Below are 16895 nucleotides of genomic sequence, written 5' to 3'. Positions count from 1 at the left end.
AAGGGGTCATTAATAACCCTGTACAGAGACAGGACTAATTTTTAGCTTTATGGTCTAAACAAGCCAAGATGGATATTACAGGAGCAAATTTAACATAATTTAGCCCCAACTCTGAAACTTCAGTCAGTTTGGCTCAGCTGCTAGTGGTCATGACTGGAAATGAGTTTAAGTGTTAACACGGAACAAAACAAAACAAAACACCACAGACAACATCCATACTTCTGACAACAGCTCTGTTTTAAGGGGATGCGAGGTTGCAGGAGTTCTTATTTGCATAATTACAGAGTCATTCATGCAGTCTGTGTATGAAAAGCAGTTTCCGGTTTTAGGTACAAACAGGTATAGGAATTTAAAAGTGGCTTCAGCATTTGATTCCTTCATGACTCTAGCTCCTCAGGGATCCATCTGCCTAAGCTCTAGACAAAGATGAAGCCCAATTCAATAAAAAAGTAACTCAATGAAGGGAAGACTGTTATCAATTAGGAAGGTTTTCCATTAGACTCTGCCATAATTTTTCCTTTTTCATAATTGTTAATGAAGCTGCTCCCACCAAAGGGATTAGCTGAGTACAATATAAGTATTTTAATCTTTAAAATGTATGACTATTCTTATATAAGCCAATTACGGAGAACAGAGAAAAAATCAACAAAAATCAATGACTAGAAGCTACTAATCTTGAATTCTACTCTAAAAAGTTCTGCGTTAATATCACAGATTTTCAAATCTATTGGTAACCCTGTACAGAGTTTTCATAAAAACAACCTATTAAAAATCTGTTAATTCTTTTAGCAGAAGCTTCTTATTTTTCTTTTCTCACCTTCATATTGAAAAGAATAATACTATTAAAGAATGTGGTCGTTTTACTTATCGACTGGCCAGGAGGATTCATTCATTTATTTATATTTTCTCAACACAATGCACTTCCCCCCATGCTGCTGCTGCTAAGTCGCTTCAGTCATGTCCGACTCTGTGTGACCCCAGAGATGGCAGCCACCAGGCTCCCCCGTCCCTGGGATTCTCCAGGCAAGAACACTGGAGTGGGTTGCCATTTCCTTCTCCAATGCATGAAAGTGAAAAGTGAAAGTGAAGTCGCTCAGTCCTGCCCGACTCTTAGCTACCCCATGGACTGCAGCCTACCAGGCTCCTCCGTCCATGGGATTTTCCAGGCAAGAGTACTGGAGTGGGTTGCCACTGCCTTCTCCATTTCCCCCATAAAGTTGGGTAAAAAAGCAAAACAGCTGAGTTGACAATATGATTTTTATTGAACATGTTAATAAGCAAATTATCGTCCTCACCTTGATTCTCTCTGCTAAGTTGCTGAAAGCCACAATCATATTCCCAGGCTTATTTATTTTCTTCAGGACTCGAACTGTCTGTGCAAAGAGAGTTGGGGAGTAGGAACGGCCATCCTTGGGAACAGTGGCACAGAAATTTTCCTCGTCCCTGGAAGGTCAGCATCAGAAAGAAACTAAGCATCACAGGGTAGATCAAAGAGGGCAATAACAGAGGGCTTGAGGAACAAAGTACCCCATCACTTAGGTATCATGAATGTTCTTTTGTAATAGAATGATCTCTTCTAATTTTTAGGAAGGAAGTCTTATCAAGTATCTGGTGACCATAAAAATATACTGGTTTAAAAAAAAAAGTACTGCTTTTCCAAACAATGAAACAATTAGTAAAGTTTACCTTTGAACAGATCAAGGCAGAATGCTGGAAATTCTAAATAACATCCCACAGGTCATACGAAATCTCATGATTTAAAACTGCAGAAGACTACTTCGTCAGCCAACTTGAAACAAATCTTTTCTACTTCCACATAATCACCAGCTAGTTATTTCATTCTATTAGCAAAACCCTCAGTTAAAACATGAGCAACCCCTCTGGCCTGCCCCATTTAAATCTCAGGTACCCAAGATTTAAGTAGATGGTGCAGATATCTGAAACGAGCTGCTGGGGTTTGAAGTCAAATTCACTGAAATCCTTGACTTTTAAGGCCCCCATCTTGGGGCCAACCAGGTGCTGCAGGAAGTAGTTCAGCATGGAGATGATGCGCTCGGCCAGGAAAGGATGCACAAAGAGGGACTTGATCTCTGGAAAAAAGCCAAAGCCTGTGAAAACCCAATCCACTAGAAATCTTCAACTTACTGTGTCCTAAAGTTTTACTTAGAGACCTCTGGGGACTGCCTTCTTTGAAATACGTTTTCACTGCAGTAATACTAGAAAATATTACATAAGCAAAGCAAACAAAATACAAAAACAACCACTCAGAGTAAACACTAGTTACATTTTGCTAATATGTCCTAGCTTTTCTGTCCATATTTACACACACATACATTTTTAAAACACAGTGATTATCACAGTATATATACTCTGTAACTTTTTCGTTAACAGTATCATAAATATCTTACCATTTATAGGTTCCAGTGCTGCCCAACATGGCAACCACGGGCCACATGTGGCTATTTAAATTAACTAAAATTAAGTAGAAGACTCCAGTCTCTCGGGTACACTAGCCACACAGCAACTGTTCAATGGCCACGTGTGGCCAGCAGTGATAGTACTGGACAGTACAGATTTACATATTTCTGTCCCATAAAGTGGGCTTCCCAGGTGGCTCAGTGGAAAAGAATCTGCCTCCTAAGCAGGAGAGGTGAGTTTGATCCCTGGGTTGGGAAGATCCCCTGAAAAAGGAAATGGCAACCCACTCTAGTATTCTTGGCTGGGAAATTCCATGGACAGAGGAGCCTTGTTGGCTACATTGGGGGTAAAGAGTTGGACATGACATAGCAAATAAACAACAATCATATAAAGTACTATAGGACAGTGATGATTTATACCCTTTTTAACAACCACATATGACTGCACCATGAATTATTTATTTCCTCTATCTTTGTTGTTGGATATTATGATTGTTTTAAATTTTTTCCTGTTAAAAGTATTATACTAATTGATGAACTTCAATGTGTATACATACATCTTTTAGACTTATTATATCCTATAACAAATTTGTAAGAAACTGACTGCTAGGTCACTAATTCCAAAATAATTACACACATACATGCCAAGTGCAACAAGCCAAGTAGAGTACAGCTTGGTTAGCATTGCTGGTTCTTAATTTTTCCATTTTAGTCATTATATATTGACTCTACTACTGGTGAAAGTTTAGTTCATATTCTTGTCCTTCTTCTCCTAATATGAATTTCTCTAATATATAAGCAGATCTTTGGAGAAATAATTTAGATTTTTTATTAACAGCATGAAAATATCACTTACAGCAGAGCCACACAGTATTCTAAAAATTATATAAAGTAATAGTAATAATTATATATATACACACACACATATACCTTTTTTTGGCTGACATAGCAAGATACTTTATTGAAAAGGGGTGCACGGGAGGAGAGCAGGAGGGTAAGGGAACCCAGGATGACTGCTCTGCCATGTGGCTCAGTCTCAGGTTTTATGGTGATAAGATTAGTTCCTGGGTTTTCTCTGGCCCATCATTCTAACTCAGGGTCCTTCCTGGTGGCACATGCACTGCTGAGCCAAGATGGATGCCAGGGAGAAGGATTCTTGGAGGGGGTAGAGCAAGTGGCATCTCCTTTTGACCTTTCTCAAATTCTTCCGATTGGTGGTAGTTTAGTTCCGTGCTCCTTACCAGGACCTCCTGTCATAAAATAACTCACGCCAATTCCTACTATGGTGCCTAGACAGGGTAGGCAGATTCAGTCAATGTGTTTCCCCTAAGAACTCCCAACTCAGAGACTTCATGCTCAAGATACTTCTTGGGAATTGGGGCAGAAGTCTCTTTGTTCTGTAACTAGTTTCAGCTGACTGCTGCTGCTGCTAAGTCGCTGGAGTTGTGTCCGAAGCTGTGCGACCCCATAGATGGCAGCCCACCAGGCTCCTCTGTCCACAGGATTCTCTAGGAAAGAATACTGGAGTGGAGTGGGTTGCCATTTCCTTCTCCAGTGAGCTGAGAGTGGGTATACTTTTAATAAAAATTTTAAATCATTTTTTTGCTTACTTTCAGAGTACCTGTCATTAAATCTTTCTAAATTCTCCACCAGAAATGTAGAACTCTCAAAAACAGTTTTTAGAGATGTTTTTTGGAAGTTTCCATTCATCACTCCAATCTGGACTCCAATTTTATAGGCCTATAGTGTGGTGGTCACACAAGCTACCTCCACCATCAGCCTGGGAACTACCTTTGCATCTCTCTTATGGGATTCCACTTTCCTCCTTCATTTTGACGGAGTGTTTCTCTCTCTGTAGCTTCTCAAGAAAGCGTAAATTGGAAGTAAATTTGACACTGTCACCTCTGAAAATTTCCTTACACTTACCCTCAAACTGGATTGAGAGTTTGGCTGGCTGTAGAATTCTAGGCTGAAAAGATAATTTTCCATCAGAACTGTGTTACAGCTTCAAATGTCACTGTTGTGACATTTTGATGCTTAAACCATTGCACATTACCTGATTTTTCTTGGGGACCTTTTAAGATCTCCTCTTTACCCTGATTTTCTAAATACCTCAATGATATACCTTAGTGTGGGGGTCTTGAAGATTCCCTGTGCTGGGCACTTGGGGGCTCCTTTTGATTTAGAACCTCTTAGTTTTGGGGAATTTGGAGGGTTTTATTTCTTTGTTCCCTTTCATTGTTCTGAGACTTTCTAGATTGATATTTTCTTCTTCTTTCTCTTCTAATTTCCATCTTTTCTGTTCTGCTTTCGTTGAAGAGTTCCTTGAATTTATTTTCTAACTGTCCTACTGACTTTTCAAAATTTCTGAAGTTGTATTTTCAATATTCAAGAGCTCTTGTTCTTTGGATAATCTCTGGTATTGCCTCTTTGTTCTTGTCTTATGTATGCTGTATTTTTTTTCATCCCTCTGAGACTTATAAAGACATTTGAAGGCGTTTTCGGCTATTATTTGTGTTAAGAGGATTTTCTCAAATTCCTGGTGATCCTTGGTTGTTATTTCATGTATGTGTGTGTGCGCTTAGTCACTCAGTTGTGTCTAACTCTGTTGACCTCATGGACTGTAGCACGCCAGGCTCCTCTGTCCACAATTTTCCAGGCAAGAATACTGGAGTGGGATTCTCCAGGGGATATTCCCAACCCAGGTCTCCTGCATTGCAGGGAGATTCTTTACCATCAGAGCCACCAGGGACGCCCCCATTTCATATATAACCAATATAAATTATTAATGGAAGTTTTTACTTTTAGATACAAAGTCTTGCAGTGTGTATTTTCTACTTACAGCACATCTCATTTCTGACTAGTTGCAGTTTAAATGCTTGACAGACTCATGTTGTGAGTGGCTACTGAACTGGACAGTGGAGCTTCAGAGGGAGTAGAGATAAATGTCTCTGATCTACCACATTTAATCAGAGATCAAGGATATTTGTTCAAGTCAACACAAACACCCCCAAATATATTTATATGGCTATGTTGTCCTCAAGAAAAATGACACTAACTTATGCTTTCTGGCAGCTGTGTGAGGGTGACCATTTCCTCATTTCCATGTCAACAATGGGCAACATTCTTTCTGAAGCTTCTCTAGTGATTCACTTCTTCTCAGACTGTGGAGGAGGATACTGTCACCAGAGCCTTAGTGGGGCTGATCCCTCAACTGAAGCATATCTTAACCACCGCATTTTTGGGGAAAGTAGTGTGTTGTGTCTTTACCTGATGTCAGAAACGCAAGGGTACCGATTGTTTCATTGGACATGATGTTATGGAAACGTGCTAACTGTCCAAACATCTGTAGGCCAGCCTCTTTCTCTCGGCGGGCTTCTGGAGTCAGACTATCCCATTCACCTCGGTCCTTCTCAATTTGCTGAATCTTTATCTTGCTCAAATACTACAGAAAGCAGAGGTGGAATGGATCAGAGGACAAAGTGTATTGAAAGGAAGATGATATTTAAGAGGTCCTATTTAAAATCTAGTCCACTAAGCTGGGAAAGCCAAGGACTACATAAGAGACAGGAGGCTTTATTAAGTTTAAAAAGAAATTGTAGAGAGATTTCCCTGGTGGTCCATTGTTTAAGGCTCTGTGCTTCCAATGCAGGGGGCATGGGTTCCTGGTTTGGGAACTAAGATCCTACATGCGCATGGTACAGCCTTTAAATAACTTTTTTTTTTAAAAAACTGTGGAAACATTGTTTCAGTCTGGGGAGAGTAATGGGCTATTCCCCTGGAAATATTATAGTCTATGAAACAGAAAGGAGGATAAACAGTATATGAAACATTGATAAAAGCAAATAGGCTACAGGGAAAAAAGGCTGACCCCTTCCTGAAAGAAGGAAAACAAAACCACCCTCCAAAACTGCTTATCAAAAAACAAAGCTCTATCAAATATGCAAGATGTCTGGAAGGAGAACCATAAATATTTAAAGCCCTCTATTTCTCATTACTCTTGCTGTTGCAGCAAGCATGTTATGCTTATAGCCCATGGAGATGCCATCTGTGTCATTCATTCTGTCATACAGCTTTTGCTGAGAAAGGTCTGTTTATTACAGGACTTGTTTTCTAAGGTAACAGATCTAAAAATCTTCAAGTATGGGATTATGATCAAAGCAGAAGCATTTTTTTACAAATTAAATACAAGTTACTGGGAGACTGCTAATCAACACGAGGTGTGTGTGGGCTATCTGACAGGCTACCCTCATGACTTAACTGCTCTGTCTCCCTCTGGGTCACTGCCCTGTCTTACATCTGTTGCAGATAAAGGGAATTTTTATAGGAGCAAGCAGCAGCTCCACAAGAGATGGTTAAGCTGAAGGAGCTGAGTGGCCTCTGGTGTATGTAGTAAAACTCATGTTTCAGATAGAGCTAAAGATTTGCGAAGCAGTGCACAAACGAAAAATACTGATGATTTGGAGTCTCTATGTGAAAAAAATTACCCAAACCAGAGACTTTCTTCAAATAGTGGCATAAAAGTCAGAGTCTTTTAGGAAAGAGGGATAAGGATCATTGCTTTGGTTGGTCACTGTTACCAGTGTCTTGCAATGGAAGAAAGCTGAAAGTCACTAACTGAATAACAATTCTCTGATTTCTTTTTGTAGTGCTAGACTGATTAGTTGGGCCAGTCTGACCTTTCTTTCACACTTTCTTTTCCACTCTGCCAAAATCTCATCCTAGCTCATAAGGCTTCAGTGACCCTTGATCTTAGTCTCTAATGGAAGAATATCTATCAAATTAAAACAGCAACGTTGGCAGTACATTACTACTTGCAAAATTTTGGTGTCTAAGACAGGTACTTGGGGCATAAGGATTGCTCTGTCATGACTAAGAGGTAAGAAGTATGTATGATGGTATAAGAGCAGTTAAATCTGTTTGTTTTACCTGTATGGCTTCATCCAGAAGGAAAATGGCATCATTCATTAGCAGGTTAAGAAAACGGAGGAAAAGTGGGGGATTCATGGCTTCTAAATTCTTAGAGGCATAGTCAGCCAAATCCTGTAAGACCCAGCCCAAGAGAAAACCAGTTTAGTCTTGAATCACAACTCACTGGGGCTTATCTGCAGCAAAGATAACTCAGTTTTGGTTTCACCAAAAACACTCTCACCTTAATGCTCTCTCGATAGGTATCTGTTCCCCACATGTACTTGAGGATGGGATACATGGGGCGGCGGTAATTAAACTTCTGCTCAAACTGATGGGGGTCTCCTGGAGTAAGGCAGAGCAAAACATCAGCAAAGCCAGTGGCGTTAGAGAAAGAATACGAGCTTATGTCTATCTACAGACAGATGGCTATCAATCCTGTCTCTTTGTGACCCCACAGACTGTAGCCCACCAGGCTCTTCTGTCCATGGGATTTCCCAGGCAAGAAAGATGGAGTGGGTTGACATTTTTCTCTCCAAGGGATCTTCCTGACCCAGGGATTGAACCTGTGTATCCTGCATTGGCAGGTGGATTCTTTATCTCTGAGCCACTGGGGAAGCCCAATGTCTATGTGTAGCCATTTTTAGAAAATTCTGAATATGTTAAGGATACTGGTAAAGCCAGTCCTGGGAGTTTATAAAGATCTAGAGTTGTAGCCAAGTGTTTACTTATTTCCTTATTGACAGAACAAGAAGGAGACAGATATAAAGGATACAGACCTCAGAAAACGATGAGGTCTGAGCTGCAAAATAAAAGCCAAGGGAAACAAATGCTTTCACATCCAAACACAGAGTGCTTATCTGACTCTGAATGAGGCCTCTGAGCTAGCCATTGTGGCAGTGACAGCCACGTGCAGCATCGGCCACCAAGTAATCCCCACATTCTTCACGGATAACATCCCAACCGTGGGGCCAACTGGGTCCTGATTACTCTGAAAAATCAGGCCAGGAGCTGAAAATCTGAGGCTTGTATAGCTTTTGACATGCCAAAGGTACCACTAGAGCTTTATAGGCTGGGTCATATAATAAAGGAGGAGTGTGGGATTTGGAGTCAGAAGACTTTGGTTTTCCTTCTGGGTCCATTTAATGCAAGTCTCTTAAATCTTTTTCAACTTCTACTTTCTCAGAAAATAAAAATTATTATAATTCACCCTTGGGACTTCCCTGGTGGCTCACTGCTAAGACTCTGCATTCCCAAGGCAGGGGAACCAGGTTCACCCCCTGGTCAGGGAACTAGATCCCACATGTCTCGATTAAGAGTTTGCATGCTGCAACTAGATTCCACACATCACAACAAAGACTGAAGATCCTGCAAGCCACAACTAAGACCCTGAGCAGCCAAATAAATAATTATTTTATAATTCATCCTCCAGTATTACCACCAGAGTTGTAGTGGCCATAAAATGAGAAAAGTGAAGCGTGTATTGTACAGCTTCCTATATATATATGTGCATATATAATAATTAAAATTTACATATACTATCTCAATCATCACTTCAACCCCATTTTACAAATGAGAAAATAAAGTCTCAGAGGTGAGCAAGTAATGAAGTCCAAATTCTAATATAGAAAAGCAGTCAGTAAAATGCTAAATATCTCTTTAATGTTAACTGTATTTATCAACGGATGGTAGGACACTCCCTTTAAAGGGGTCTTAAATAACTGCTTTGCTATCTTGTTTACTGGTTGAGATGGGATAATGCTTAACAGCATCTCAGGGTTAGAGCTCAAAAGGCCATGAGAGAAATTAGGGAATGTTTTCTGCTGTTATTCTTAATCTAACAAACTGTAGGAGAGTTAAGACTGTCTGGACAAGATAAAAGAATATGTCAATCAGCACACTGTCTTACTCTTCACCATTCTTTAATTTTGAGGCAAGAAAAATATAAAGACTCAGGTTTTAATTGGACAGCCTAATTTATTTGAATATGAGTCTATCAAAAAATACAGTAAAGTTATTAAGAGTATATGTCTTTCTTTCTTAAAGTGAGATAGATCTGATTCTACCACTTAGTTGTATGACATAAATAATCTCTTTTGAGCATCCATGTCTTCACAGGGAAACGGGAATAATACAGTAAAACTTTCCTGTATTTTTGGAAATTTTTACAAGGTGGTGACCAGGAAACAATGTGAAAAAAGCACTTAGCATCAAGGTAGCACATGGTAGATATTCAGTAAATGATGGCTTATGGTATTTTCCATTTAAAAATTGATTAAGCGATGCATTAACTTCTTGGTTCTAGACTGCTTTACCTGTAAACTCAATGTCCACAAAGACCTTGATGAGAGCTTCTGCAAGGTGGGATGCATAGGGAAAGTTGCAGAACACACGTTTCCGGTGGAAGACACTGGATACTAAAGGATTTGTGGTCTGATCCATGTGGGGCATCACTGCTTCCAACACCTCAGCCAGTTTGGCCCTTAGGTGGGGATTCTTCATCCTATGAACAGGGCAGAAAGCAAACTGAGCACGCAGAAAACTTTACTCCCAAATTTATAACTGTTTTTCTCCACATGAGGAATCAAAACAGCATATCATCAATAATATATGTACAGAGAGTTATAGGAGAAAACAGTACTAAGCAGTTTTGAGTCTGTCAATTTCTTGGGGATATGCAGAGTATATCATTCAGTTCTTAAGATCACAGCTTACCAATAATGAGGGTGAGTTTGTAAGTTTCCATTTAATGCTCTGCCATTCTGTTTATTTCTCTTTAATGCATCCCAGGTGTGCCTAACACTTGTTGGTTCAGAACGTCTCACTAGGCCCATGCAGTTCAGTGGAGGAGTGGGTTCTGTCTACGTCTCAATGACATATCTCAGGGGACCATGGCTCTGCAGAAAATTCTCACTTACGTACACATTGTTTCCTTTGGTCTACCACCACCAGGAAATCAGAGAAGCAAGGCTACAGGTCAGTGAGCATCTTCCTCTGGGAAAGAGGACTAGAAGCTGTGACTGGGAAGTCTTGAGATCATAGAGCGTTTACCCAAGTTTACTGCTCATCCAATTCAGGACCGCAGAGCAAACTTCGTTATCAGACATTAGAAGATCATTAGCACCTGGCAAGTTCTCTGGCATGAAGGTTAAGTATTTTAACCAGGGACTAGCAGGGGAATTCCCATCTGGTACCTTATATGCAGGTTCAAATTCTCTGTGGGCAAAGTCCTTTGTTTATTATGCCTCTCAAGTATGGGATTTTGGGCTACTCATAAGGATAGTCAGGTGATTCATTAATGTTAACATAACTTCTGAAGGCAACCCCTTATGATTCAGGCTTGTTTATTTCTTGGCTTAGAAGTCTTCTGAATGTTTCACAGCTCTACACTGTGACAGAACCACGCTTTCAGCACATCACCTTTCTATGCTTCCAGTGAAAATGGTGATAAAATGAAGGACATGTTCCAAGGAATCTGCTGATGTCTCCAAGATGTCATCGGCAAAGCGACGGAGAAAAATGAGGAAATCGCCCAAGTTATCTGCAAAAAATTCTGAGAAAGAAAATTTTCACTGGAATTAGCCAAACATCTGACTCTCTGTATTAAGCAATATTTAAATTCTTCTATTTTTCTCTACTTAGTGAAGGTTTACAAGAACCCCAAATGTCTTGCAGGTACTAGGAAGGATGATAAGTTTAAAAAATGCAGAACCTCCTTTGAATGTAAGGCAATTTTTAGTTTTATCCAAGTAAATGGAAGAACAGTAGAGATATAAAACGCTGTTAACACACCAGTGCAGTTTAAGAAAGTACACCGATGGATATAGATTCCACACTCAAGGTTAACTGTGAGTTAAAATAACCCTTTAGGTGAAGAATCTTGAATAAAGATGAAAACATTAGATGACTATGGTCATCAGTCTCTGGGGTGCTCCACTGATCCTAGCCCTCTTGTATTTATGCCTTTGTATATCTCCTCCTCCACTACTCCAGAGATGATGGCATGTCATTTCCATAATTAGGTTATAAAAGTCTACAGCTTCCATTTTTGTCCCCTGATCTGAGAGACGCCAGCTGCCATACCATGAATAGTTACTAAAGAGAGTCCTGTGTGGCCTGGAAAAGAAGCCAGCAAGCAACTGCGATCTGCCAGCAACCACATGACTAGGCTTGTAAGCAGATCCTCCAGCCCTGGTCGAGTCTTCAGATTCCTATGGCCCTGGTGGATAGCCTGGCTGCAACTTCATGAGAGACCAAAGTCAGGACCATGCAGCTAAGCTGATCCTGGATTGCTGACCTGAGGGAACTGTGTGTAATAATGTTTGTTGTTTGAAGTTGCTATGTTTGGGGTAATCTGTTACTCAGCAATCAATGAGTAGTACAGGGATTAAGAGCATGTAACCTGTACCAAGGGGAAAAGAAGTGCAGGGGGATAAATTAGGAGTTTGGGATTAACACATACATACTACTATATATAAAATAGGTAATCAACAAGGACCTATTGTATAGCACAGGAAATTTCTCAAATTTCCCAATTATATGGAAAAAAAAATCTGAAAAAGAATGTATGTACATATATATAACTGAATCACTTTGCTGTACACCTGGAACCAACACAATATTGTAAATCAACTATATTCCAAGATAAAATAAAAATTAAAGAAAAAAAATGTAACCTAAATTTGATGGACAATATCTGCTGACCCCTCAACCAATATAACAGACATACACACTCTCCGTTCTGGGTTAACCAAGAGGAGATGACTTTTTTTCCCTAAAGACTAGCACAGGCGGGAGGGTTAGACAGATAAATTTATAAGTTGAATGACAAACTATATTAATGATAGAAACTAACAGCTCTGAAAACCCTGACTGCACTTCACCCTCTGAAGACTATTTTCTGATCTGCAGAGCAGTGGCAACATAACTGAGGAACCAGCTGTCAGTTCTCCCAGGCTCTGACCAACAGACATTATCTACGAGTTTGAGTTGTTTCTCCAAAAACAGCTGAATGATAGCTAAGGTAGGATAGTTTGTGTATTATACTTCCAGAGTGACCCAGTTAAACTCAGATGCCTATAAATAGGAAGTTCCTAAGGGAGAGCCAGCTCACCTGGCACGTAAGCCAAAGAACTGTAGCCATCTGGCAAAGGAAAAGTCAGCTCCATCAGCTGTGAGCCCTCGTTGCCTATGGCCAGCTGAACCAGGAGAACAGCCATGGACACCTGCAAGTTTAGGCAGTTTTGTAGCATCTGCGGCTCACTCATGGCCGTCTTGGTAGAAAGATAGATGGTCATCAGTCGTTCAAACTGCTCCCGGAGGTTGTCAGCAGCAGGGCTGGAACTTTGCTGAGCGTCCCGCCAGGCTACCTGCAGCCGATGCAGATTCTGGTTGATTTTTACCATCTGATCATGCAACCTGCCCTCAAGAAAGCAGAAGAGACTGGGTCAGAAGGCTCACATACAGATGGTTGAGTACAGACTGTTTCTGAAAAACAAATCCTCATATATTTAGGATGTAGGGCTGCAGTTATGATGACACAGGTCTCACAAAAGTTACTGACAGGATGGGGCTGGGAGCAGAGCACTGGGAAAATGTTACTCAACATATAGTTAGTTGCCTTTGGCTGAAATGCACTATCCAAAGAACAATGGCTTGGCTGAGCAGGGTGTAGACTGGGCTTTTATTATGTACGCTATATAATGATTAGGCAAAGTACAAGACAGTTTGACACCACCCAAGGGCAATGATTGTACTTGGATGTGGGTATATGGACAGTCTTTTCATGGTTAGTAGAGAACTAAAGCTGGTGAGAATGGAGTCCAGATTTAGCAATGGTGGTGATGGTAGTGGTGGTTTAGTCACCAAGTTGTGTCCGACTTCTGCAACCCCATGGAATGAGGCCTGCAGGGCTTCTCGGTCCTTGGCATTTCCCAGGCAAGAATACTGGAGCGGGTTACCATTTCCTTCTCCAGGGGATCTTCCTGACCCAGGGATCAAACCCAGGTCTCCTGCACTGCAGGCAAATTCTTTACAGAATCTGGACACTTCCCATATTAGCAATGACCACATATAAACCAGAAGCCACCTGGAATGCAACCTAACAGCAGCTTCCAGTCCTCAGATGGTCAATAAAAACTAAATGATTCTTCAAAAACGGTCATCCAAATGTTCTCTAATGAAAGGAAGACCCAGAGTTCAATGTCATGGAGAGTTGTGTCTGCACGTACAGTCCAAACTCATTCTCTCTGGCCCTGTGGACGTGTCTAGTGTTAGCTAGCCAATGAGAAACTAGATGACTTTCATTTTGTGTTTTAATAGGTTAATAAATACATTGTAAGTTGTTATCTACTGTCTCATTTAAAATATCAATAACAGAGAGAGAAAGTATCTCTAGTAAAGACATAATTTCATTTTTTGAAAAATCTGATGAGCTTTGAAAAATGCTGTTTCATTTTAAGTTTCCCAAAAAGGCATTAAAAATTGCTGTCCTCAATATGCCTTCCTATAGACTATCACTATGAGTGAGTAGCTATTTTCCCCCTTATTTATAAAATGCTTGTCACAATCAGCTAAATCAGAGGGGGAAAAAAATCATAGAATGACATGCGGTTAGCCAGAACCAAAACATTTTTGGAAGTTACACACCTTAACTTTCAAATTTTCACACATCCAGAATCCTCTTTGATACACAGATTTTTATGATTGTTCTGAAATCTCTTAAAACATTTCTTTTTGTCAATTTTGTCTCTCTATACCATAGAATAAAGCTTTCTCTTTTTTCATTAGGCATAATAAGTAATGAAAATTGAAGAGCAGAATGTGAAATACTAAATGAAAATTCCACTTGTGTGGAAGACAAAAGGAAGATAGTGATTTAAAAAATGTGCAGATCAAGAGAAATATATAGTGTATCTTTACACTATATTTATATAATATAGTGTATCTTTAATTTTTAAAAAAGTTTAACAGGTCAAAAATGCAAAATAAATTCAAGGTACATGGATAAAGCCAGTTGATCTAGACACAAATTAATGTGTATAATGCCCTTTTCCTATTAGATCCTAATGTAAGCCTTCAGAATAAAGTGAGATTGTTAATGCTACAAAGTCGCTTCAGTCATGTTCGACTCTGTTCGACCCCAGAGATGGCAGTCCACCAGGCTCCCCCATCCCTGGGATTCTCCAGGCAAGAACACTGGAGTGGGTTGCCATTTCCTTCTCCAATGAGATTGTTATAATACTCACTTTTAACCTTCTGATATCAACACAACCAAACAGTTCTTTCCTAATGACATCAGAGGAGCTACCTGTGAAATCCCAAGTACAAGGTGTACTCTGTCAGGACAAGGTTCTCTGTTACAAGGTTGTAGTTCTGGGGAAACTTTGGCTCCTGTACAGCTGGAATCAAACAGGTCTCTTTGTCCAAACCTCAAAGAAATGAAAAGGAAGAGTAAATGTCTTGCCATAGACATCTATCTTGGCTCCAGTGTCCCCTTATTCTAGTTCAACTTCCATCCTGCTTCCAGTGAATTGAGTAATATCTTCTTAAAAACAGATCTTGTAACATTCCTACTCTATTGGTCTAAAAATGTCTTTTAGCTTCTGTCTATAGAAATGCAGTTACATCTCTTTAGCTTTGTCATGAAATCACCAAAAATGAAAAGGAATGATAGACAGCACTGCAGATTTTTCCAGGAGATAGGTAATCATTTGTTACTATTCTGTGCTTTTCTGTATATAAGATTATTTGCTTTTGAGCATGTTACTTTTATAATTAGAAGAGTTAAAAAACTGGAAGTACATAATAATTAAGACTGATTCATTTTGAGTGGTAGAACTAAGAGTGGTTTATTACCTTCTTTTCACTTCTCTGTATTATTTTTCTCCAATCTGGCTTCAACACTCTTCCTCCCTAGGTTTATTTCCTGCCAGTTTCCATACCCCTTCCCCCAGGTACCCCATGTTCTAGCCATGTGGAGCTTCCCATGTTCTAGCCATGTGGAGCTTCCCACTGCTCCTTAGTTGTTACACAGCTCTGTACCTTCATAGTTGTTTCCTCTATAAAAGGGACTCCTTTGCTTGATAAACCCAACACGTTTTTCAAGACTCAGCTATGAAGACCTCCACCTTCTGGAGATTTCATCATTTACTCACTTCTCTGGATTCCTATAGCTTAGCCCTAGACTGTATTATGATGATCTGTTACCATATCTGCCTCCTTTTGGAGCCTTTGAGTTCAAAAAGGACAGGGACTGTCCTTTATTCATTTTCCTAAGAATGAATGAATGAGTGAATATCCAAGTCTGCCAAATTCAGAGAGAAGGTCTCAGTAAAGCATAACATCTAAAACTATCAGTTTTTAAAAGTCTATCTTTTAAAAATTTATAATAGCTTTTCTCTTTGCCTTATCTTCTTTGAGAAAGAGGGACCTTTGTGGAACAGGATATGGAAGTGAAGACCTTATGTTACACACACAGTTTTGAGAAGACCAGCTCCCCCCTACCTCTCATGTGTACATTTTTTATTTTTCGTTCTTCATCATTCAACTCCTTCAGGGCACAGTAAGTAGGATTAAAGGTGAGGATCCGAGAGGATCTGGGTTTGCAAAATGGCTGGCATAGCTTCAGGAGAGCAGCACCCAGATTCAGAAAGAAGGCATCCGAGGCATACATTTGGAAGAAGATTTCTGGCATCTGATTGGCCCAAATCTTGGTGCGGCCTGCGTTTGCATGCAAACAGTTTCCAAGCCAGGACAAGATACAGTGTTTGGTTTCTGGAGAGAGCTGGAGTAGGTTCTTCAGCATCTGGTAGATCTTTTCATGGAACCGAGCCATGAACTGTTTAACCAGAAAACACAACCACAGAACATTCCAGTTGCACAATCCTAATATTTGTTACTCTCAAACCTTAGCCACTGGTGATTTCCAAAAATACATGAATCCTGATCTTTCCCTTACTCTCCCTGTGCCTTACCCTGCCCCTCCCATTTCTGATTAAAAAAAAATAATAATAATACTTGTGGGCACGTGTAAGTCTTCCTGATGAGCTGCCAAACTACAGCTAGCATTTACATAGCTTTGGAGTAGGGGCAGTAGCAGCAGCAGAGTAGGGGCTGGTAAAGTTTCTCTTCTGAAGGCCAGATGATAATTATTTTTGGCTTTGTGTGCCATATGGTCTCTGTAGCACCTATTCAGCTCTACCACTCTGGCATAAAGTCAAGCCATAAACAACACACCGAAGTATGGCTAGGTTCAGTACAACTACTTATAAAAAAGGCAGCAGGCTGGATTTGACCACTGCTATAATTTGCCAACCTCTGCTTTAGAAAGGTGTGATGACGGGAGATTTAAACTGCCCCCAATTCAACCACTGATTGCCGTATGTTGGCCAGACTTCTACCATATAATTTATGCTAGGAAGCCCAAACAGAGATGACATAGGGGAAAGGAGGAAAAGGAAAACAATTTGGCTTTTAAGCTGGAGTTCATTCAGAAGATTTTAGGAGCTGAAGTTTTAAGAAATACCTTGGTGAGGAAAATGAGAATTGAGAGCAGGAGACTGTGCTACA

At 40.1% G+C, this 16895-nt stretch overlaps 1 protein-coding gene across 2 annotated transcripts in view; it reads right to left on the bottom strand.

Moving 5' to 3' along the window:
• The window catches only part of UBE4A (ubiquitination factor E4A), a 37616-nt gene that overhangs the window by 4862 nt on the left and 15859 nt on the right, over positions 1–16895 (bottom strand). For both annotated transcript variants that reach the window (XM_040258105.1, XM_040258104.1), the window contains 10 exons: positions 15831–16164; positions 14635–14755; positions 12439–12743; positions 10746–10878; positions 9641–9828; positions 7570–7670; positions 7347–7460; positions 5688–5862; positions 1910–2090; positions 1296–1443 (listed from right to left, as the gene is read on the bottom strand). In XM_040258105.1, the coding sequence (XP_040114039.1) occupies positions 1296–1443; positions 1910–2090; positions 5688–5862; positions 7347–7460; positions 7570–7670; positions 9641–9828; positions 10746–10878; positions 12439–12743; positions 14635–14755; positions 15831–16164 (1800 nt within the window). The remainder of the gene's footprint in view (positions 1–1295; positions 1444–1909; positions 2091–5687; positions 5863–7346; positions 7461–7569; positions 7671–9640; positions 9829–10745; positions 10879–12438; positions 12744–14634; positions 14756–15830; positions 16165–16895) is intronic.

The sequence above is a fragment of the Oryx dammah genome, unplaced genomic scaffold (assembly GCF_014754425.2).
Source record: "Oryx dammah isolate SB20612 unplaced genomic scaffold, SCBI_Odam_1.1 HiC_scaffold_17, whole genome shotgun sequence".
In the NCBI taxonomy this organism is placed as follows: domain Eukaryota; kingdom Metazoa; phylum Chordata; class Mammalia; order Artiodactyla; family Bovidae; genus Oryx; species Oryx dammah.
The sequence above is the reverse complement of the archived record's forward strand: the minus strand, read 5'-3'. Positions and strand labels throughout refer to the sequence as shown.